At 44.0% G+C, this 23,072-nt stretch overlaps 2 protein-coding genes across 3 annotated transcripts in view; one reads left to right on the top strand and one right to left on the bottom strand.

The window, feature by feature from the left end:
• The window catches only part of Farsb (phenylalanyl-tRNA synthetase subunit beta), a 61,110-nt gene extending 53,960 nt beyond the window's left edge, over positions 1 to 7,150 (top strand). For both annotated transcript variants that reach the window (XM_051190538.1, XM_051190539.1), the window contains one exon: positions 6,871 to 7,150. In XM_051190538.1, coding sequence (XP_051046495.1) covers positions 6,871 to 7,022 — 152 coding nt within the window. In that variant the 3' untranslated portion in view covers positions 7,023 to 7,150. The remainder of the gene's footprint in view (positions 1 to 6,870) is intronic.
• A 9,012-nt stretch (positions 7,151 to 16,162) lies between these two features.
• Sgpp2 (sphingosine-1-phosphate phosphatase 2) overlaps positions 16,163 to 23,072 on the bottom strand; it is a 50,511-nt gene continuing 43,601 nt past the window's right edge. Inside the window, exon 4 of the mRNA XM_051190537.1 lies at positions 16,163 to 17,186. Coding sequence (XP_051046494.1) covers positions 16,635 to 17,186 — 552 coding nt within the window. The 3' untranslated portion in view covers positions 16,163 to 16,634. The remainder of the gene's footprint in view (positions 17,187 to 23,072) is intronic.

The following is a 23,072-nucleotide window of genomic DNA, read 5'->3' as shown; positions in this document are numbered from 1 at the left end:
CTAGTAAAACAACATTGGATGTTGCCATAGATTTTCACCTTAACCATGGATTTAGGGGCTCTTAATTTGCTTTTAGGTAGGGTCTTCACTGTTGTAGCTCAGGCTGGACTTAAACTCAGACTCCTTCTGCCTCAGTTTCCCGAGTAGCTGGCCTCAGTTTCCCGAGTAGCTGGGACTACAGTGAGCGATGCTGTTGAATTCAAAGGATTTTGTTAGTTCCTTCCTCCCTCCCTCCCTTCTTTTCTTTCTTTCTTTTTTCTTTTTGTAAAATGAGAACCGCGTGTGTCCTGTCCATACCATAGTTCTATTAGGAAAAGAAGATGCAGGAATGGACGAGAGTATCAGAGATGGGCAAATTACTCCTTGGAGTAAACTTAAGAGATTTTAGGTCTGCCACCAGATAAAGCAGCCCTGCATGAGAGAGAGGGCTTCTGGCCAGAATTTAGGACTTGGATTCTAGTCTGGAACCTGAAGTTTATCTGCTTCATGATTCTCCTCTCCTGTGTCAGCTGCAGGACAGGACTGTGAGGTTTGTGAGGTTGTTTCCAGTTCTAAGATTTGTAGCTGAGTTCAGAAGGATCTGACTGCTCCTTTCCTACCGCTCACCCTTTACATGGTGTTACTGTAGTGCTAGCCTTGATTTAAGACTTTAAACTGTATTCCCTAAAGATTCTTTGTTATGTGAGGCCTTTAAAAAATGCAGTTCTGGGGTAGGAGAGATGGCTTGGCGGTTAAGAGCACTTGCTACTCTTCTGGAGAACCTGGGTTTGTTTCCCAGCATCCACAAAGGTGACTCAGAACCCTCTGTAACTCTCCTGACCTCTGAGGCATAAATGTAGTGCATACATGTATGCAGGTAAAACACTCATTTAGAAATTTTAAAAATGACTATTTTTAAATGTAATTTTATTTCCCCAAATATGGGTTGTATTCTGTGGTTGCAGTGTTGCTAGTATTCTGTGATATTAACAGCATCATAGAGTGTACCTGGGTATGTGCCTAGTTTAAAGGTGACAAACTGCCAGCCTGCTCTATTCCCTCTTTAAACTGCATTTGTTTATCGTAAACCAGAGGAAGTTTGCAAATATGGGCAGCTTTAACCGAAGCTTAGAAGCATCCTGCTGCAGCCTCGTGAGCTGTGGCCCTTCACCTTTGGCTTGCTCTCTAGCCTGTATTATTGCTTGCCTTGGGCAAGGTTCCTAATCTCCTAGTGCTTCTCTTCTTCCCATCTGTAACTTTCCTTGTGCAAGGGTTTGGCCAGATCCACGCTCTGAGACCTCTTATTCTCACTGCAGGGAGAGGGGGATGGGAGGAGCTGAGCCGAAAGGAGGGTACAGCAAGCACCTTTTCTCCTCTGTTCATTAACTCTTAAGAAGTGTCAGCCATGAAAGCAAAAACTGGATTTGGTGTTATAATTTATAGTATTTCATTATAAGATTTTATTCTTCTGACAGTGTCCACTGAGGAGTTCAGACTTTTGCTTCCTTAGTGAAGACAGGCTGCCTGGCAAAAGACGGTTCTCTGTTGAGGACATTTCTCTATGAGAAGATGGGTTTGGCTGGTTTCTTGTAAGCATCCCTGTCCTCATTTGTGGTAGAGTATGTGGTGCCAGTTCTTGAACCTGGCGCTCCCCCCCCCCCCCCCAAGCCACGAGTTGGTAAGTTCCAATTCTCTCTAGCCCGGCTGCCTCCCTGTAAGAGTTAATGGTGTCTGCAGGTGTGTTGGGATTAGCACTGTAAAGTTGTATAAGGGGGTTTTCTTTCTTTTGATCTTCAGAAAGGGATGAAAGATGGCCATTGAATTCAAAGGATTAGGTCCCCTCTCTTTATAGACTTTAGGTACCATAAATATTCACTTCAAATGCAAGGTGAAGAATTGTCTACATCTGGGAGAAAATGAGTGTTTTACATTACCAGTCGGAAAGTACTCAGTCTCCCCTTACAGATTAAATGGCCTTTGCAGAGGCATTTTCTCCCGAGTGTACTGAGATCAGGGGGGGGAAAAGTGGTTTTGTGTTCATGTCTTGGTTGTGATGCTTTGGCTCCTTAGAGCCCTGAAGCCTTTTATTTTACAAGTTAACACCTGACTATGGTGAACTTCTTTTCCTCTTATGTGATTCTGTTGTGTCCTCCAAAAATCTTGTTCTGAAACCTGAGAACAGTGGCCTCATAAGAATGAAACTGTGTGACTGTGGAGGGTATAATTGAGTAGGATTTATTTGTTTGTTTACTTATTTATTGACTTATCCCTTGAGAAATCTGTAGGGTTCAGATGGGCACCAGCCCTAAAGCTGTTAGACTGTTGACAGTTTTTCTTTTACCCATATTACATAATCATTCATTTTGAACAGACTTAAGACAGATTCAGTTGGCATCTATAGTTACACATTTTCCATTTCATCCCTGAATTTGGGGATGAGTGTGGCGAAAGCTAATGAGGATAGTTTCTGTTATTAGCAACAGCACACCACTTTACCAGTGTTCTCTGCCCTGTTGATTTTGTTGTTCGTTGTTCTTGTTGATGATAATGGTGATGATGTTCTTTTTTTTTTTTTAAACATTTGGATAATAAAGTAGCCAATTGCAATCATTTGGTAATCTCAAAATTTGTATTGACAAAATGAAGAAAGGGAAGAGTAAAATTAAATGGGCAGCTGATAGTTCAGAGCATGGGAAGTAAAGTGTTAAGGAGGGACCTGGCTCTAGCAAGTGGCAGGAGTGGGAGACAGGGCCTCATGCTTGGTAAGGTCCGAGTGCTCAGACCAGTCCATGCAACTCTCTCTCTCTCTCACACACACACACACACACACACACACACACTGGTGCTGTCAGATGACGGGTCTGCTCAGTTACCACCTAAAGCGTATACTTCCGCTGCTTCCTGAAATTAAAGGAACGAGTGAATGTATGGAAAGCTTCTGCCAACTCTAGGCTATAATATAGCTCTAAAGATGGGAGCAAAATGAAACTGTGAAAAGTGTTTGGCAACGGGCAAGAGAAGGAACTCCCAAACGCTTTGATGGTCAGTTAGCCAGAAAACATGCTAAAGACGGGGTGCTGTGCTAGATTATGGGCCCAGGGATGACCCCAAGGACACAAAGACTTTAGTTCAGGGGCTTATTCACACCCCACTAAGTTTGGGAAATTAAGCTCTTCTTTGTGCCTAACTGGTGTTTCTTTTGTCTGGGCTCCCACGTGTGTTGCAATAGAGCAACATTTTCCCAAAATGTGTTTTTCCCTAGAAGCTGATAAGCAGGCCAGATTTCATGAGCAGTCTAGAGTTTGCTGAGGCAGAGGTCATGGGGGCTGGTGTGCTGCACCTTTCTTTCCGGGCTCTTCCGCAGAAGGGAAGGGACTCTAGAGTCTGAATCCTAGTTTCCATAAGGCGTGCGTGGGCAGGGTTTTTTTCTGTAGACACAGCATGTTGCCTCTTCTCCAGAGATACATTTTTGTTTGTGATTTGAGAAAGGCAGCTTTGGCTACAGTTCAAGTCTAACTTTGGGAAAGCCTAGGCTGTGGCCTTCAGATGTGATGTCATTTGTTTTCAGACAGGCTTTATGATGTATTAGTTCTAGCTGGAGCTTTTGGGTCACATCCATCTACCTGGGTACTGAGCTGAACCACCTCCCTTGGCCAGTAGTGGACAAAAATTCTTGAAAAGAAACTGTGACTGTAAACATAAAGCTTCTGCAAGGAGTTTGTATGTCTGCAGAGACTTATGGACCGATTGGAATTTCAGTAGTGTGTAGATTGGAATTTTGTAGGTTCAGAGGCTAATTAATTACTTTATCATGGGCTAGTGTATCCTTCTGGAGCAGCCATTCCTTGGCCAACTCTGCATCTGAACTAACGCCTTAGGATAATAAATAAAAACCTCATAGATGCTGTTAACACTAGCTCCCACCAATCCAAAAGCAAGAATATTCTCGGATACTATTTTAGGCTTACTGAAAAGCTTCCCCCATCTCAACGTACCTGCCTCTTTGGCATACATACCTACCAATGCATTTTAAATTTGACCTTGATTTATGTCTTTCTTTGTTTTGTAAAACTATTAAAAACAAACAGACAAACAGACAAAACCATGAAACTACTTCTGCATTAGAATATGGAATGTAACCTAAATCTGTGTTCCCAGGCAATGGTCACTAAAAATGCTCCAGAATAAACTATCTCTGATTCCCTTTGAGAGTTGTGACCTTTTCCATTGACAACATCCTCACATCCAGGAGGCCCTTACTGTGGGCTCTGGCCCTGTGTTTTGTTAGTGAGGAAATTCTGCCCTTGGAGTTTGGTTTGCTCTGTTCCAAGTTTTAAACTATCGACAATGCTTCTGTTTTTGTAATTTCACTCCCGCCTCCCCATTTCCGTCAGTCAAGTGGAGGGTTTGTTTCTTAAGGGTGTCTTGATGTCAGAGGCCCTTTTGCATGCTTTTCAGTTTGTGTATTTGAGGGACAGACCCTCAGCTTGATCTAACTGAACAGGGAACGTGAGACTCATTGGTAGGTGTTTATGCCATCATCTGAACTGGGTAGAAGTGAAAAAATGGCGGGGCCAGACAGAGCTGTGCCCACGAGTCCCGGTGTGCAGGGTGGCCAAACTGAGCCGACTGCTACGGGGACCCCGCCCTGGGCTCACCTTTGAGCAGCAGTAGTGACTTCCGGCCCATGTGAAAGTGTGAACTTCTGACATTTTGATCACTTTTTTATACTTTTACTTTGGAACATCTTACCTAGCTTTGAACATGAATTTTCTTTGTTTTTTTTTTTTTTTCTGAAAAGAGAAAATTACATTACTGGTATAAATATTTTTGTTACTATATACCCAGCTGAGTATATAGCAAAGTTAGGTCCACATTTATAGGCAGGGTAAACCTGGCAACTGAAGAAGAATGTAACTGAATTTTACTTTAAAAATGCTGAATCAAAATGTTATATGAGGTAAAAATTCTGATTTCTTATCTTAGGCTTTATTTTGCTAACATTGTCAAAACTATCACATCTGGCTTAGATTCTAAAATAGTTTGGTTTTATGCTTCGGTAAAAATGAATCCAATCAAATTGGAATTGAAAGTAGATAAAAGGAACTCTTTCCTTACAGCAAGGCTATTGGGAAGGTCTTGGGCATTTCCTTTCCTGGTGGCCTTTCCGACAGGCCAGAGTCCTTGTCAAGTAGTGAGTGCCTGTGTGTACTCCCAGTTCCGTCTCCGGGGAAGGGGAGGGGCGGTCTGGGCACACCCTAGCTCAGGAGCTCGAGAGCACTGAAAGGTCCTTGGCTTGTCATTTGAAAAGTCCTTTTCATTCTACCTTTAAGACAGCCAATGTCCCTCCCTCCCTGTTTTTCCTGTTGTTGAGGCTGTAGTTGGCAGTCTTTTTTTGTTTTTTGTTTTTGTAGTGGGTAGTGTTGTCTTTTAAGTTATATTTTCATTTTGAAAGGATGAAAGTTTTCATCTTTATCAGATTTAACTGTAATTATTATCCCTGCCAGGCTCTCTGTTATCTATCCAGCTTGGTTCCTGAGTTGTTTTATATCATTATTTTCTTCACCCCGTCCTGGGTGTGGATTAGTGCAGAGCCAATTGCAGCACTTAAATGGACAGCATGCTGGACTCTGAAGCAGAGTCACTGAGCTTGATGAGATGTGAAGAAAGAAGTACATAGCCATGTTGCTTTGGGGTTGAGAATGACAAAAATGTTTTCCCATTCTTTTCTGAGAATAGAAAGCAGTTTCTCTCCACGCTGATTGAGAAGTCTGTGTAGTCTGTCTCTATGGTATCAACTCAACAGTGGCAGATTCCCTGTCTGCCCATCCAACTCTGTGTTCTTAATTATGCTGACCTTGGAGCTATTAGAGATGCAGCAGTTTGCTCCACCATAAATAATGCACTCACTCTGAGTGGCAGGCTGCAGGCTGCAGGCTTGTGGCCCAGCTCTGCTGGGTATTTATAGTTCAAGCCAGTAAACATTTTGCTTGAATCCTTCAGGAGCCTTGGGCCTGATCCCTTTTCAAGTGGGTGTTGAGAGAAATGAATCAGCGTTGTTTTTAAACTACAGCAGAGACCAGCGTGTTGATAAGCCTTCCATGGCACTGGTAACTTAGTGGCTAGGGAGTAGGCCTCCGGGCTTGTTGGTTTCCTTTCAGCTGTTTAAGCCCCAAGAATGGTTACTGGGTGGGAAGATGGAGCAGTGCTCTGGCAACAGATGAAGAAAGCTCTCTGGCTGTCTTGAAGTAAAAGAAGCAGCTAGGATTGGTGTGGGGCTGGCATGGGGTGGGCCTTCAGCGGGGCTTTAAGACCATAATTCCAATATGCTTAGGGGGCTCTTTTCAGGCAGGGGCACAGGTTGCATTCTGGTGACGTGGCCTGTAATCACATGTGCAGTCCCTGTGGTAGCGGTATTTGTTGTGGGTTCCTTGTGTAATAAAGTGAAGTGTGACACTGTAAGGAGTGAGTGGCGCTGTAGTAGACTTCTTATCCAGCTGGTACTGATGTGGGGGAACCTGCTTCTCAGCCTGTTCCATCCATGCAGGCTGGTCATTTTCCTTTTGTTCCTTGTGTCCTTTTGGGGACTGAGTTCTCCTAAGACTCTGATGACAGTCCTGCAGCCTCCTCCCAGCTCCCCCCATGATCAAGTATAGGGCTCTCATTTTCAGATTTGATCCTGATTTTTTTTTTTCCCCTGCAGGAGTTCCTTGGTGTAACACAGTAAGTGCTTTTTAATACTAGAAAGTGTGAGAACGCACTTTCATAGCCAGCGGCTTAAAGAGGAATGGTTATTTTTAAAGGAGACCTGCAGGCTTTTAGTGTCAAATGGCTATTGACTTCTTCTTTTTTTCCCAAAGAAACATTGATTTTTCTCCCACTCTGTTTCAGGTTCTGCATTCTTCCCTGGGCGATGTGCTGAAATCTTTGCCCGGGGTCAAAGCATCGGGAAGCTAGGCGTCCTTCATCCTGATGTTATCACCAAATTTGAGCTGACCATGCCCTGTTCTTCTCTAGAAATCAATATTGAGCCCTTTTTATGAAGTTGGTCTCTTCTGTGAGGTTCTGTCCCTCAATGTCCCTTTCCCTTCTATGGTGTCCTTCAGCCCTCTTTTACGAGGAGCATCCATTTGTGCTTTAATGTTTAATAAAGAAAAATGTGCTGTCTGGCTCCTTGGGTAGCTGCATTAGGCCAGCTTGTCGAACAGCCAGTGTGGATCTGTTTGCACTGCTCTGGGGAGAGGTGCCCTGGACAGGCAGGGTGAGTTCTGGAAGTGGAAGTATTGCTTGCACATCAGAGTGTCACTGTTACTCATGACACCAGTATAGCAGGATCCCATGTTTTCCTTATTGATGAAACAAGTAATTGATAAGAACACACACCATACATGTTTAAGCCTTTTCTACACTTGATATGTATTAGTCAATAAAATCAGCACTTTAAGAATCTGTAAGAGTCAGTGGTAGTCAAGCAGTGATAACCTTTCAAGTCATTTTTTTTAAAGATTAATTTATGTGTGAATATATATGCATATGATGTAGTGTGTGTGTGTGTGTGTGTGTGTGTGTGTGTCCATCTGTCCATCCTAGTTAGGGTTACTATTGCTATGTTGAAACATCATGACCAAAAGAAAGCTGGGGAGGAAAGAGTTAATTTGGCTTATACTTCCACATCAGGGTCCATCACTGAAAGAAGTCAGGAAAGGAACTCAAAACAAAACAGCAGCAACCTATATGCAAGAGAGCTGATGCAGAGGCCATAGGGGGAGGGTCGCGTTGCTTACTGCCCTCCTTCCCCACCCATCTGCTTTCTTACAGAACCCAGAACCACCAGCCCCATAGGTAATCCTCCTACATCAATCATTATTAATTATGAAAGCTTGGCTTATAGTTTAGGCTTGATTCTAACTAGCTCTTGTAACTTAAATTAACCGGTTTCTGTTCATCTGTGTGCTGTCATGTGGCTTACGGCTTTTACCTCTCCTCTTGCACATCTTGCTCCCTCTGTCTGGCTGATGACTCTACCTTTCTTCTTCCCCAAGACCTCTCTGTCCCCAGATGTCCCACCTAACCACTTCCTGTCTAGCTATTGACCATTCTGCTCTTTACTAAACCAATCACAGTGACATACTTTCACACAGTATAAAGGAATATTCCACAACAGACTAATAACCTTATCTTACTATGTTATAAGAAACTGCACACACACATGCTGTGATGTCTGGTTTTTATGTCAACTTGACATAGGCTAGAGTCATCAGAGAGGAGGAAGCCTCGATTGAGAAACTGTCTCCATAAGATCAAGCTGTAGGCAAGCCTGTTGGATATTTTATTAATTAGTAAGTCTCCATGTAGTTTTTGTGAGCTGGTGGCCTAAAGAAAAATCCTGTTACATTAGTCCTCATTGAAATATAAATAAAGACCACAATGATAAACTATTCATACTCATTCAAATGGCTAATGTTGGGGCTGGCAAGGTCGTAAGAGCACTGGCTGCTCTTGGCAAAGTCCTGAATTTATTTCCCATCACCCACATAGTAGCTCATAACCATCTGTAATTCCAGATTGATATTCTCTTGTGGTCTCCAAGGGCACCGGGCACATAATTGGTATGCAAACATAATGTAGGCAACATACCAGTACATATTAAAAAAAATTTTTTTAAGAGTTCGTGTTTAAATGATGGGCCAAATGTTGGTGGTACAAGTGGAACTGTTGGGTACTGCTGGTGAGGACGTAAAATGATATAGCCAGGAAAGTAGTTTGGTAGTTTCTTGAAACCTGAAACACTAGCTATTTCTCTCACATGATCATGCAACGGTTTTTATGCAGATGTTCAGTGTTATTTATAGTAGCCACAGACCACATAGGCATCTTGTGAAGAGCGTGCAGTTCTTAAGAGGCTTCAGCCCATAGTAATATACATCAGGCTGCTCCAAGTTCTAGTAATGCAACCAGCTAGGACTTGGCAGTTATCGGATGGGTCAAATGCTTTAAATGAGAGCTTCTGTTCTGCTTGAGGCAATTAATGTCCCTATTCAGGTCATTAGTCTCCTTTTGGTAAAATGTAAGGAAGAGCCAAAGTCAGGATGAAAGTGTCAGGGTTGTTGATACCAAACAAGCACAGATAGAGGTGACCTTCAAAGGTGACCTTCAGCAGCGCTTCCCTCCTGAGCCACTGAGCCTGTCTTGCAGTGTGTCTGGCTTGTTTCTTCTCAGTGTACTCCTGTTTGAAGATTTTGATATTTATTATGTATGTATCTGGTACCAGCGCAGGTCAGAAGATACTGGATCCCCTGGAATCAGGTTGCAGATGATGTGAGCCATCATGTAGGTGGGAATCAAACCCAAGTCCTCAGCAAATGCAGTGCTCTTTCTCTTAGCGTGCTTGCACTCATCTGTGCTGCCAGGACTTCATTCCTCTGAAGAACTGCATGCCCTTCTCTAATAGGCCTAGTGTGCTGGTTCTTACAAATGAGGTCTTTGCGGGTAGCCAAGGCTAGATGAGGTCATGAGGATGAAGCCTTCCTGGTGGGATTATTGGTCTTCAGAAGTTATGCCAGAAAGCTTGCTTTCCCATTCCCCACCCCACGCAGGTCCTGGTGTGCATAGGCCAGATGGTGGCCTCCTACAAGCCAGAAGAAACACTATGGTTAAATCTACTTGCTGGCACCTTGACTTTGGACCTTCACTCTCCAGAACAGTGAGAAATAAACTTTTCTTCTTTATGAGCTGTTGTCTCTGTGCCATCTTGGCTGCCCGAGCAAAGGAATATGAGGAAATAGCAACTGGCATGCTACTACATCTCAGGGTGGCAGTCCACCTCTGGGAACCCCAGCAATTCCCTAAGACACCTGCCAGAAGTTGCGGTGGGGACCATGGCCTCCTTGGATAAAAGCAGAGGAACTAAACCCTGCATGACAAGCAGAACAACTAGGCACAAAATGAGTTTCAGGTATGCTTGGCTTTGAATTTCCCAAAAGCAGAAAGGATGGTGTGGACGTGGCAGCCAGACTTGGCTGAATTAGCACCTCCAGCAGCAGGTTGAGTGGGATCGTGCCTGGCCCTCTTGTGACTGCTCCAGTGCTGAGTCAAGTGTTTTCCTCTCAGGGTTGCCCTTTATTTCTGTTTAAGGAAGCCGGCTTAGGGCTGTGCCTTGGCTGTGTGTTAGCATCTGAAACAGCTCCTGTCAAGCATGGGGGAGAGGGAGGAATCAGAGGCCTTGTCAGATTTGATGAAGGTATCCCTCTCAGACAGAAGTGACGATAGGGACACAATGTGCCTTTTTGGTACCAAACTTGGTAGCAAAGGAATTCACTTTCCAGGAACAGCCACTTTTTTGTCACAAGCCCTTCCTGAGATTCAGCAAGAAGGCAGTTCTGCTGGAGGTGAGTCTGGGTGGGTGAACTCCCTTAGTTGTGGGCAGGTAAGGAGTAAACGCCCAGACAGAAAAGGGTTGGGTTAAGCAGAGATCTCAAGAAAAACTCTGGGTGTTTGAGTCACAAGGAGTTGCAGGGCTAGGATTTGGGTGAGGCATAATGGATGTGTTTCTTTGATCGTCCCAACCCTTCAACAGCTTTTTATCAGTGTCAAATTGAGATGGGTAAGATGGTGTTTGTTTTGTGGGCTCTGCATAATTTGTCCCCCTCAGGGCCACCCATATGGTTTCCAGGTGACAGCTGCAGCAGACCAGAGGCCCTAGCAGCCCCTCTCCCTCTCTTGGCTCATGGCTTGTTGGGGACATTATAAAGTCCTTGTGAGTAGGGGTGTTAAGGCCGAATCAGGTTGCCACCCCCATTGATGAGGAGAGGACCAAGTTGGGCTTGTTTCAGAAGTGTTGGCTTTCTCTGAACACCTTCCCTGGGAAGACTGGCTTTGCGCCAACAAGGGGACCCTGATGTCACAGCAAGAGGAACAGCAGCAAGGTTGGCAGATGTGTTGAGTGTGTAAAAAAGCATCACAGCCGGAACTCCTCCAGCCACCGTTGCTTTTCTTATTTGTTTTTGCATGCCACATAGACAGGCGTGGAGAAGGAAGAGGAATTTCTGGCTTCACATAGCTCCCTTGTCTCATGTGGCTATGGCTTTAAGATTTTAACATTCTATTCGTGGCCCACATTCAGCTCTCATTCTTAGTATGGATGTAAGTATGTGAGTCTGTACTACAGGTGCCCCACTTGAAGAAAACAACGGATGTATCGTAAGCCCAAACTAATTTATTAAAGTCTTATGTTGGTGAGGAGTGAAGAATTACCATATGACTTTGAAACGGCAAAGCTTCAGCACAGTCAAAGTTTACAATCTAAGCAGGGCTGGGCAGATGGCTCACTGCCTTAGTGGTTACTGTGAAAGCTAGAGGACCTGGATTTAAATCCCCAGAAGGCATGTAAAAGTGGGGCATCATGTCATATGTCTGTGACCCTAATACTAGGGGGTGGAGATGGGAAGATCCTAGGGTCCTGCTGGCCTAGCTATAGGTTCCATGGGGGGGACTTTCAAATCCAGCAGTAGAAAAAGAAGTGTCAGCCATCCATGCCACCATACACCTTCAGACAAGCAAAACCAGCGCAAGTGGACGCTGTCTAAAATGAAATGTGCTTGGCTTGGTCCACGTGACTGGTGTGCTGGAGAAATGGGTCCAATCATCAGAGAGATGGAGGACAGTGAGGGTTCCCGGTCTGATCACAGCATGACAATTTATAGTGTCTGAGGAGTACTTTGAGGAACAAAGACTGAAGTGTGCTATGCACAAGGGACACACAGGTGCTTCTTTTGGTTTGGTTTGTTTTAACAAACAAGGGGATCTGGATGGTTCAGGGGTGTAGGGGGAAGATATACAAGGCAGACTGAAATATCTGAATGAGGATGCTAGAAGGATGGAGCCTGTGATGTCATCACATCCATCACCCAATTCTTACATAGTGACTTGGTCTGGGCTTTCCCTGTAAGAGCAGGGGGAAGTGCCCCCATCCAGCTGGTCCCTAGGCACGGTATCTTCTTGTACCTTGTCATCCACTCCTCGGGCAGCCTGGTCTCTTCTTTAAGTCTGGCTCCTGTAATAATCTTTCTTTTCTTCCTTTTCTTGCCCTGCCCTATTCCATGGCCTGGTCTTTTCCATACAACCTTGACACTTACAGATCTTGACCTTGAGTTCTCTGAGCCTGTGACTTCTCTGACCTGGGAGGACTCCACAGCATCGATTGGAGCTTTACGTCCCTAAGGTGCCCAGCAAGTGTGAGTGACAGATGTGTCACAAATGCAGCCTCACATGTGTCCTTGAACATGATTTAGTTTAGCACCTTAAAGACAAAACTGAGGTGCTTAAAGGCAGGCAAAGATGCGTAGTGAATTTGTTGTTGCAGAATTGACTCAGGAAAGGAATGGCTCAGTTGTCTCAGCCACTGACTGAGGCAGTCATCTGTGAAAACATTTCAGTAGCAAGGCCTATGACAACTTCCTTTCAAACACTGAGAGTGGCACCTATCTCCAAACAGTAAAAGGACCTCTCATTATCACAGAGTTAGGACATAAGCATACTGCCATGACACACTTATTTCCTGTTTGACAAATCTGTAGCCACTATGAAGTTGACCAATATTTGCATGCAGATGGGTTCTGGCAGCAGAAAATTCTACTGCTTGTCACCCAAATTAAGAAAAAACTACCTGGGTAGAGTGGATGGCATCCTAATTCCAGCACCTGGGAGACCGAGGCCGGAGAATTAGCATGTGTTATGAAGACCAGCTGGGACTACATAGTAAGCGCTAGGCCAACCTGGGTTATAGAATGAGACCTTGACTGAAAAAAGGAAAAAAAAAAAAAATCCACAGAAACAGAACATTAGATTTTAAAGCATTTAACAATCACAGTCAAACAAAAAAGAATTTATTTTAAAAAGAATAAATTTACATACAGTGCATAAGCGAGACAGCTGAAGACTTCCAAAATAGAAACCTGAAACATATGGTCTGAAATACCACATGCTGTGATTACCCTGGGAAGATGAGTTGTGTATTTGGGCAAGAAAATCCCTTTATCAGGCACAGTGTGGAGTAGGTTTAGTGGCTTCCATCAAAGGGTATTAGTTTAAGGGTCTTGCTAATGTCTCCTTCCAGCATATTCAGCTAGGGCACGGGTCTGAGCAAATGTGACACAAAAGTGACAGCGAATTAGAAGGCAGGTTCTAGATGGATTACTTGGCCTGAAGTAGAAGCAAGATGGGAAAAGGGTGTGCCATTCTTTCCCATTCCCAGAGAGGTCACTATTCCTAAAAGCTTTGGTGTCAAGGTTGGCCTGGCCTAGGTTTACAGTGGGCACATTCTTGCTCTGATTACAGTTGCCCAGATCAAGAGGGCCTTTGGACTAAGACTGGATCTTAACCGCCAGGGGTCAGTCTTTCCCCAGAGAGAGAAATCCAAGTGTTTTGAAAGAAAGTTTACTAAGGGTAAAATTTCTCTGAAGAGTGTGAAGGAAGTGAACTGAGAGGGATCAACAAAGGCAAAAAAAAAAAAAAAAAAAAAAAAAAAAAAAAAACGGGATCAAGCTTTTAAAACCAACACTAGTGGGAATCCAAAACTAAACTTGGCATCTCCAGTAAATAATTTCTCCCTATATTTGTGGTTATCAAGTACATCAAAGGGTGACCACTCACAACAAATTCTTGGGCCGCTGTTTAATGTCGTGTGGCTAATATATCCATCCTCCATCTAAATTATGTTAACAGAGCTTTAAGTGCACCCACCCATATAGTTGTCAGCTTCCCCGCTATTGGGATTTAAACTTCTTAACTACCCGCACCCCACTGATGTGACAATAGACACAGCCCTTCTTTTGCAGAGATACACTCAAGGAAGCTGAGCCATTTGTCACTAGGCTTCAGACAAACCAACTCAAATCATCCCGTGTAAATATCAGCCAGTATTACAAGCTCGAGTTTAGTAGCTGGGTGGGGGTACCTCATCAACAGGGATGCCCTGGAGAGCTGGTAGAGGCAAGACAACCTGTAAGCCAGGGCTTGCAGCACCCCAGCCAGGGAAATGAAATACCCTCAGAGCAAAACCAGGCAAATGGTGGGTCATTTTAATTCCTGCTCTTTTTTCTTTTCAACTTTTTAAAATTTAAATTAGAAACAATCTTATTTTATTTATCAATCCCAGTTCCCTCTCCCTCCCATTCTCCTATGCTTCCCACCGACCTGCACCCTATCCCTCTTCTGCTCCATAGAAAGCATGAGGCCTTCCATGGGGCATCATCAAAGTTAGTCACATCATTTGGGGCAGAGCCTAGGGCCTTCCCCACGTGTCTAGGCTGAGAGAGTATCCCTCTATGGGGAGTGGGGTTCCACTGTCTATTCGTACACTAGGTATAAATGCTAGCTCCATAGACTGCCCAGGCCTCCAAACTGTCACCCATGTGCAGGGAGCCTTGTTCCATCCTATGCTGGTTTCCAAGCTGGCAGTTTAGGGTCCATGATATTCCCTTTGTTCAAGTCAGCTGTTTCTGTGGGTTTCTTCAGCCTTAAAAGGTCTTAACCCCTTTGCTCATCACTCCTCCCTCTCTACAACTAGATTGCAGGAATTCAGCTCAGTGCTTAGCTGTGAGTGACTGCTTCTGTTTCCATCAGCTACTGGATGAAGGCTCTATGATGGCATATAAGGTAGTCATTGGTTTTGTTATAGGGGGAGGCCATTTAAGGTAGCCTCTCCCCTGTTGCTTAGATTCTTTGTTGGGGTCATCCTTGTAGATCTCTGGACATTTCCCTAGTGCCTGATTTCTCTTTAAACCTATAATGACTTCCTCTATTATGGTATCTCTTTTCTTGCTCTCCTCTATTCTTCCCCTGACTCAATCTTCCTGCTCCCTCATGTCCTCCTCTCCCCATCTCTTCTCCCCTTCTCTTTCTCCTGACTCCCTCCCCCCTTCTCCATTAATCCTTGTTCTTAACTATGGTAAATGAGAGAATACTTGTTAAGTTAAAAATGGGCATTTTGTTAAGAATTGTTCATTTGTTTTTATGTTTGTGTTTTCAAGACAGGGTTTCTCTGTGTAGCCCTGGCTATCCTAGAAATCCATCTGTGGTGTAACAGGCTGGCCTTAAACTCAGAGATCTGCCTGCTGCTGCTGGAATTAAAGGCACTCGCCACCATGCCCAGTTCAAGAACTATTCTTGAGAAATTAAAATACTGTTCAGTACCAAAGAACATCATTCCAACCTAGGCCACAGGGCATACTTAAAATCAGAGAAAATATTGGTCTTGGTTTTCACACTGAGTGCAAAAGCCTGAGTCTCCATAACTTTTAAGGGGGGTTAATTTTGTCCAGTATGCGTGGATAGTGATGAGGTGTTAGGATCATGAAACACTGGATTCAGTGGCACCATCCATCAAAGGATCAGTAACTATGCATTCGCACCAACTTTTCAGGATGGGTTGGTAACCATCCTGATCGTTATTCTGAAGAGGAGTCCAGGGAAGGGGCTCTTTGCTGTTATCATAAAACTACCCTAGATTAAGACGAACTATTAGACTTAATTGGCTTATTTTCCCAAAATAGGCTGAAGTTGTTCTTACATTAAGGCCCTTAAAATTGCCAAGAGAAAAGAAGTGGGAAGACTGAGAGGGAGTCCCTGATTCTGCCTAGCAGGTGAATATATATGTATATTCACATATATGTATATATATATATGTATATGTATGTATATACATACATATACATATCTACATACATACATATATGCTGAGCAATGATGAGGTAACACCAGGAGGATGAGGCAATGTTTGAGGTGCCTAGCATCTTTTGGTCAGGCTTCCAGAAGTTGAAGCTCATCCACTGTCATGCTGATCCAGCGCCTTCTGAGTTTATACTGAAGCTTAAACAACTGAAGGTGTGAAGACCAAGCAGGAGAGAGCAGGAGTCCCAGCGTGTCCTCCTTTCCACCTGTGAGGAGGTAGCAGCCCGCCAAGTGTGGCTCAGACTGATGCAGGTGCTGAAACCTGGGATGCTGCAAACTATATGGAAGGAAGATCATTGGCTTCTTGTTCCACCCTCCGCCTGGAGGAGATGGGCTGCTAAAGAAAGCAAGCTCTTCCTGGTGGCTTCTTAGCTCTGCTACTGTCTGCAGTCTCTTCACAGGAAACTTTATTCCAGAATGGTCTCACCATCCATTCAGACACAATTCAGTCCAATTAAAGCTCAAGATGTCACTCTGCCCAAGGAGTGCAATTTTTCATGGTGCCACCGAATTGCAGTTTGGGGAATGAGACTAGGCATTAGGCAAGGTTGTACCTGAAAAGAAGTATTCTGCCTCCATATTACCTGAAGTCTGTTGGTTCTCTAGAGCCCAGTAGGGCTTGTAGCCATTCCAAGTCAGGCCACAATTCCAGTCTACCCACGACTGGCCTCCTAAGTCCATGTAACAGAAAGGGAGGGGTGGCTCAACAGACATCAGGTGTGGTTTCAGGCCGGGGTCAATGGAAGCCTAGTCCTTATAGACCAGTCTCACTGCTGGCACCACAGCAGTGGCATCTATGTTGCATCAGCAAAACAAAAATAAGACTTAAGATATCCTTAAACAGGCGCGGTTGAGATTGCCCCAACAGACAGTTTCTCACATTTTGCCTCTCCACATTCATGGACTAGTTTCCATCTGTTTGGGGCTCAGAGCAACCCCAAAAACCTGTGCAACATTGGCACAAAAGTCGTGGCACAGAGGCCAACAGACGTGTAGGTGACAAACTTGTAAGGGACTTCAATCTCCAGTCTTCGCCTGGCCTCCTTGTTCCTCGTCACCACCTTGAACCAGGAGAATAACACTTGCAGGGAGAGGTTTTGTACGAGTTGACGAACCAAGACGATCAACACAATTCCCACTGTAAATTTGGTCAGACCCAGAACCAGCATGTCCCTGGTGAGGGCCGGGATGCTCCGAATTACAGGAAAGGATGGGGTGGGCTGGGCCACCAGCTGGAAGAAATGGTTGATCCAGAATCCAAGGGTGACTCCAGCCCCAGCAGCCACGATGGTGGTGGTGTCCGCCCTGGTTGGGCTGTAGTAGTCTGACACGGGGTAGTTGTAGCACAAGAAGAACGGCACGACGATGACACACACAGGGAAGAGGGGGCTGGCTGAGTCCAGGGAGTCGATGAGGGTCCAGGCGGGGCAGGTGAGGGTAATGAGGAGGGCAGTGATCAGCACTCCACCCAGCACATCCTGCCAGGAGAGAAAGGAATGATGGTTGGGTGACACTTGAAGTACAATCTTTGCGTTGTTTTATTTTATCAAATGTATTTAGGGGAAATATGAAGCAAAGAATTTGAAGTGAAAATAGGAGATGATATACAAAGCCACCATGTGTTACATACTTCCTTACAGGAGAGTTTATGGTTTTTCTGTTTGTTTGTTTTCAAGACAGGGTTTCTCTGAGTAACAGTCCTGGCTGTCCTAGAACTCCCTTTGTAGACCAGGCTGGCCTTGAACTCACTGAGATCTGCCTGTCTCTGTGTCCCAAGCACTGGCATTAAAGGTGTGCGCCACCAGCGCCTGGCTGTGTTTCTGTATTTTAGAATAAATTCTGATTTTTTTTTTTCTGAGTGGTAATAGTCTGTGGTCATTGAATCTTACTTTGTTATATAAACCTCACGTCACAAGAATTGTCATAGTCTTCACAGATGTGGCATCATTCTTTCTTGACAGACAGTATGAAGATGCTAGTACTGAATTAAAAAAAAAAAACTGAATATTAAACTTTACCAACTGGATGACCCATTAGCTCCTTAAATCCACTTGTCCACAATAAAAACCACAGCAGAAATGTATGCGCCAATAAGTAAGGTACTGGATAGTTATAGCAAAGGAAATATTCCAATATTAACTCATAATAAGATAGAAGAATCAAACCATACTGGAGAGAAATGAAACTTGTGTTTCTATAACAGCTGGTATTTGAATGTTTATAGAGATTGTATTAATCCCCAAACTGGAGATACCCCAGATTCTTGACTGAATGGAGGGGTTAATAACCTGTGGTATATTTATGTCCTTGAACACTTTTCAGCAATCAAAAAGCAATGAACTACTGATGCATGGTACAGCTTGGATAAAATCTCCAGGAAATACTGCTGAGTGGAACAAGCCACCAAGCTCCAAGGGTTGCATACAACACGGTTCTATTTATATGGCAATTCTAAAGACAAAACCACAGTGACTGAGAAGGGTATCAGCTACTGTTAGAGGACTTGGGTTATCTTTTGTGACCATAAAGGATGTCAAGAGGCAGTCTGGGGACAATGAAACAATTCTATACTGAGATGGTGATGATAAAGATGTATGTGTGCTACAAGTCACAAAACTTTAAACAATTACTACATGATTTCATATGTGCATGTGCACACATGTGTATGCTACAGCAGGCCTGTGGAAGTCAAATGGAGCTGGGTCCTCCCCTTCTAACACATGGTCCCAAGGATTGCTCAGGTCATCAGGTTTGGTGGCAAGCATCTTTGCCTCCTGAGCCATCTCACCAGCCCCAAATTCACAACATTTTTTGCCCAATAACAGTCAACTTTTTAAATTAAACATTTCAAACAAATGAAAATGTTAGTGGGCCCCTGTGTTCCCATCTACTAACCTTGCCAAGTGCCAGTTGCTGCAGCTTAAGAAGTCCCTAACTTCATACTCAATCTTCTCAGACTATCTGTGCTGGGCATCCCGAGACCATTCCTTACCCAGTCCCTCTGACAAATCCTGTTAGCTGGGCATGGTGGTGCTGTGTGCAGTCTCAGCATTTGGGAAATGGATGCAGGAGGATTTGGGGGGGGGGGGGCAGGTCCAGATCGGCGTGAGCTGTACAGTTACGCTCTGATTTAAGAAACCAAAGGGCTGGGCAGGGGTGGTTCATGCCTTTAATCCCAGCACCTGGGAGACAGAGGCAGGTGGATCTCTTAGTTCAAGGCCAGCCTGGTGTACAGAGAGAATTCCAGAATAGCCAGGGCTACACAGAGAAACCATGTCTCAAAAAGCGGAAAAGGAAGGAAGGGAGGGAGAAAGCAAGGAAGAAGATTCAAGAGGAAAACTCAAATCTGTTCATGAAGCTGTCTTCTACTCATTACCTGTATGCAAAATCCCACAAGCTTTTTAAAAAGTACAAATTTAACCCCAGAACTTGGGATGCAGACGCAGGCGGATCTCTGAGTTTGAGGCTAGCCTCATCTACACAACACGTTCCAGGACAACCAGGGCTCTACAGAGAAACCCTGTCTGGGGGTGGGGGGGAGCGCCCGCGGGAGAGAGAGACACATTTGTCTCTCTGACCTAGAAGCCTCACCCAGGGACCTAGCCTGGGGGCTGTAACTTCCCACAGCAGAAGTGAGGTGTCGTGTTCTTCATAGCAGTGTTGCTGGTAAATGCAAGATGCTGGAAATAGCTCACCAAGTCTCCCTGTGGTAACATCATTCCATTTAACAGTGGTTTATTCACACCATGGGATTCTATGCAGCTGTGAGAGAGGAGGATTCTCTGAGCAGTTTAAAGAAGCAAGGTGGGCCCGCTGATTACATTCAGTCCACCTGGCAACATGTACAGATGGAGTCTGCTTTAACTGCCTGCATTAGCAATGTGCTTAAGCCATTGCTACCTGTCAAGTTCTTTGCACTTCTCTCTAAGGCTCACCTGTAGAGCAATGTCCCTAAAACGCTGTCCTGTATCTCACAGGCGGCAATGACTGTCCTCCTCCCTAAACTGAAGCTGAAGAGTCATACTTATACTTTCCTTATTTTGTCTTCGCTGTGATGAGATGCTTTCTCCTGGGCTCACTAAAAATGTCTGGCCAGAAAGTCAAGGTTGAGCCAAGGCAGTTTATTTATTTGCATTCTTCCTCAAAGCTTCTAGGCTAGCAGAGCAGACATTGGCTTACATTACAGTCAGGAGGCAATAGCTTTCTCATCCCAGAATGTCTCCGATATTGGCTACCCGTTGTTTCAAAGTTGAAATAAGAATACACCCTATTTCCTTCTATCTTCTTTTGTAATTACAATTACCAAAGTCCCTGACATCTGGTTGGAATAGTCTTTATAAACTAATTGTGTTCATCTTCAACCCAAACTAAATTACTTTGGTCCACATCCCCAGCATTTGAAGTAAAATTAATTTTAGCCAACATGGCCAAAGATGGGAGTTTTTCTCTTCCCTTCTAGTTATACACTTGGATTTTCATCCATGAAAGGTGATAGTATAATAAAAATATTTAGGTATTTCTAAGAAAAATACTTGAGAATTTCTTATAACAAAAGTATTTCTAAATGCTTCTAAATAGAAGAACTATAAATGCTCTAAATTTTATTTTTAAGTAACTGTTTATTGAGACAGTGTCTTCTTATTCTGTAACTCAGGCTGGCCCTATCAGTGGTCCAACCTCTCCCCCCCAAAAAAAACCCCAAAAATTTCAAAAATGTTTCCAGAGATAAAGACAATTAAACTACAAGCACATTACATTATATAACCCTGTAGACCTATGATTCTACTAACGGAATTTGAAGAAAATGAAGAAAAATTGTTCACCAAAGTCCCCATCACATAGGGTGCTAGGGAGACAGCTCAGTTGGGAGAGTGTTTGCCTAACATGCAGAAACTCCCGGCCATCCCAGAAAACCGGCACCCAAGGCAGGAGGGTCAAACATTCAAGGTCATCATCAGTCACAGAGTGAGTCCAATGACAGCTTAGAATATATGAGACCGAGTCTCAGGAAGGAACGGAGGGAGGGTTCATCTACTGTTAAAGATGGTTCCTGTTGGGTTGTTTCACTTCATGCAACTGACACCAAAGGTAACATGATCCACTAGAGAAAAGGCAGAAAACACAAGCAAGCAAACTTAGTATAAAGAAAGGGCATACATATATCACAGACTTGGAAAAGGATGGAATTGAGCGTGTTCTGTGGCTCACACACACAAAAAAATGAGATGAGCAAACACACTGCTTCCTTATTAAATAATAGGGGAAGAACATTTTCCATTTGAAAAGACACATTTCTGAAAATCTCATTTCCCTCCCCATGGCTTCAACTTTAGCAGTTAGTGAGATGCACTGAAGAGAGTACAAAGTTTATTCTTGAGTATATGAATACATATACACACATGTACACGTATGTGTATGCACACAAACACTTTAGCCATAGAAGAACTATCAAAAGGAAATAAAATGATGAAGGGTGGGCTTCCTGTGTGGGAATATTACAGATAACTTCTATCTTCCCTTTACTGACTCACTGCCATATTTTTCTGAATAATTCTGCAATTAATACCCTTTTCTTTTTTCTATCACAATAGTATTATTTGTTTGTTTAAAGAAAATATTTCCTGAAGTTTGCTATGTAGCCAAAGATGACTTTGAACTCTTAATCCTCCTGCTGGCATGACAGTGTGCATCACTATGCCCAGCTTAGTATTTTTATATTAATAAAAATGCCCTCAGACTCGTCACAGTAGTCAAGCCTGGGTATCTGTCAACAGATGGATGGATAAAGAAGTGTGATGTGTGTGTGTGTAATGCATACATACATACATAAATACATACATACATATATACATGTTTCATCCAGCCAAAAAGCAGAATGAAATCATGTCATTTCAGGACAGTAGATGTTACTGCCTTAAGCAAGATAAACCAGATACAGAAAGATGAGTTTCACAAGCTTTCTGTCATGTGCAGAAGTGAGAATAAAGTAAAATAGACAACGTGACAGTGACAGGAAAGCAACATCAGGACAAAGTTTAGTGAAGAAGGCTATTACCATGTGCCGTTGTGCATCCTTATCCTTAGCCAAACAGGAAGGACTCCTTCGCTTTTCGGTGAACATCTCTGGAAATTCCTACAGTGTACCCATACTCAAGAACTGTCTATATTTGTGAATTCTGACCCTCCACCCCTTTCCCATGTGTGGTTTACTGGGAAAATCTTTCATCCTATCTCCCAGCATCCCCCCTGAAGAACACTATTGAGGGGCTAGACTGCCCAAAGTTATCTGCTTAGAGAGAGGCAGAGCCAGCCATTCCTTCAATTGTTTGCAAAGAAAGCGTTCAGGTCCCTGGACTATTTAGGCATTTAGGCCGGGAACTCTGACTCTAGCATCTCCCCCTCTGCCAGGTCCCCTGCTGAGAATGTGAAGGGCCTGCTCTGCCCTTGATGGCTTCACAGAGTGAGCTGAAGCCAGGCACCCAGACAAAGCCAAGATATGATGAATGCTTTGTGCGCTGCTACTCTGACAATGAACAAGCCAGACCTGGCCTTTGTCTCCAGAATAACTGTTACAAATCTGCCAACTTCTCCTCCTGAACATCTCAGAATATGCTTTCCTGTGCTAGCACAGGTTTAATTTGATTTCTCAAAATAATGAACACAGACGTCAATAGCTGCCTGAGCAAGCAGGAGGCGAGGCCACGGGGCTCATGAATATGCATACCAGTGATTTGAGAAGCCCATGTGTTACGTAATTAGCATTTGTATGGGGGAAGAAAAGTGAATGTATAAGTTCAAAAGTATTTCCACTTGTCACACAGACGAGCCAGGTGGGGTGACATGTCACTCCTAGCACTCAGGAGCCTGAGGCGGGAGTATTGCAAGTTCTAGGTCAAGCTGGACTCTAGTGTGAGAAATCTCAGACAAACAAGGGCACGGAGAGACGGTTGAAGTATAAGCACTGGAGTTCAGATCCCTGGAGACCCACCTGTAATCCCAAACAGGGAGTCTGGAGACAACTAACTGGCTAGATTAGCTGAATTGGAAGCTCTGCATTCAGCAAGAGACCCCCGCCTCTGTAAATAAATTGGAGAGCAATCAAGGAAAATATCCTGTGTCAAACTTTTGGCCTCACTCCACAATGCCCAACAAGCCCGTGAGTGCACCACACGTGTGCCCCATACACACATGTGCCCACACTCAGGCAAACGCCACACTCAAAATACAAATTAAAAAAATAAACTGAGACCAGTCACAAGAGGAAGGCAAGTAAGTCTCTTGGCCCATGGCACAGGACAGGAACAGTAGGATCTTTTGCTGTCATGGGATCTGGGAGGTGGGTGCTGCTCTTCCACACTGGTGGC

Source organism: Phodopus roborovskii, unplaced genomic scaffold (genome assembly GCF_943737965.1).
Source record: "Phodopus roborovskii unplaced genomic scaffold, PHOROB, whole genome shotgun sequence".
NCBI classification, from domain to species: Eukaryota; Metazoa; Chordata; class Mammalia; order Rodentia; family Cricetidae; genus Phodopus; species Phodopus roborovskii.
Note: the sequence above shows the minus strand (reverse complement) of the source record. Positions and strands in the feature narration are given on the sequence as shown.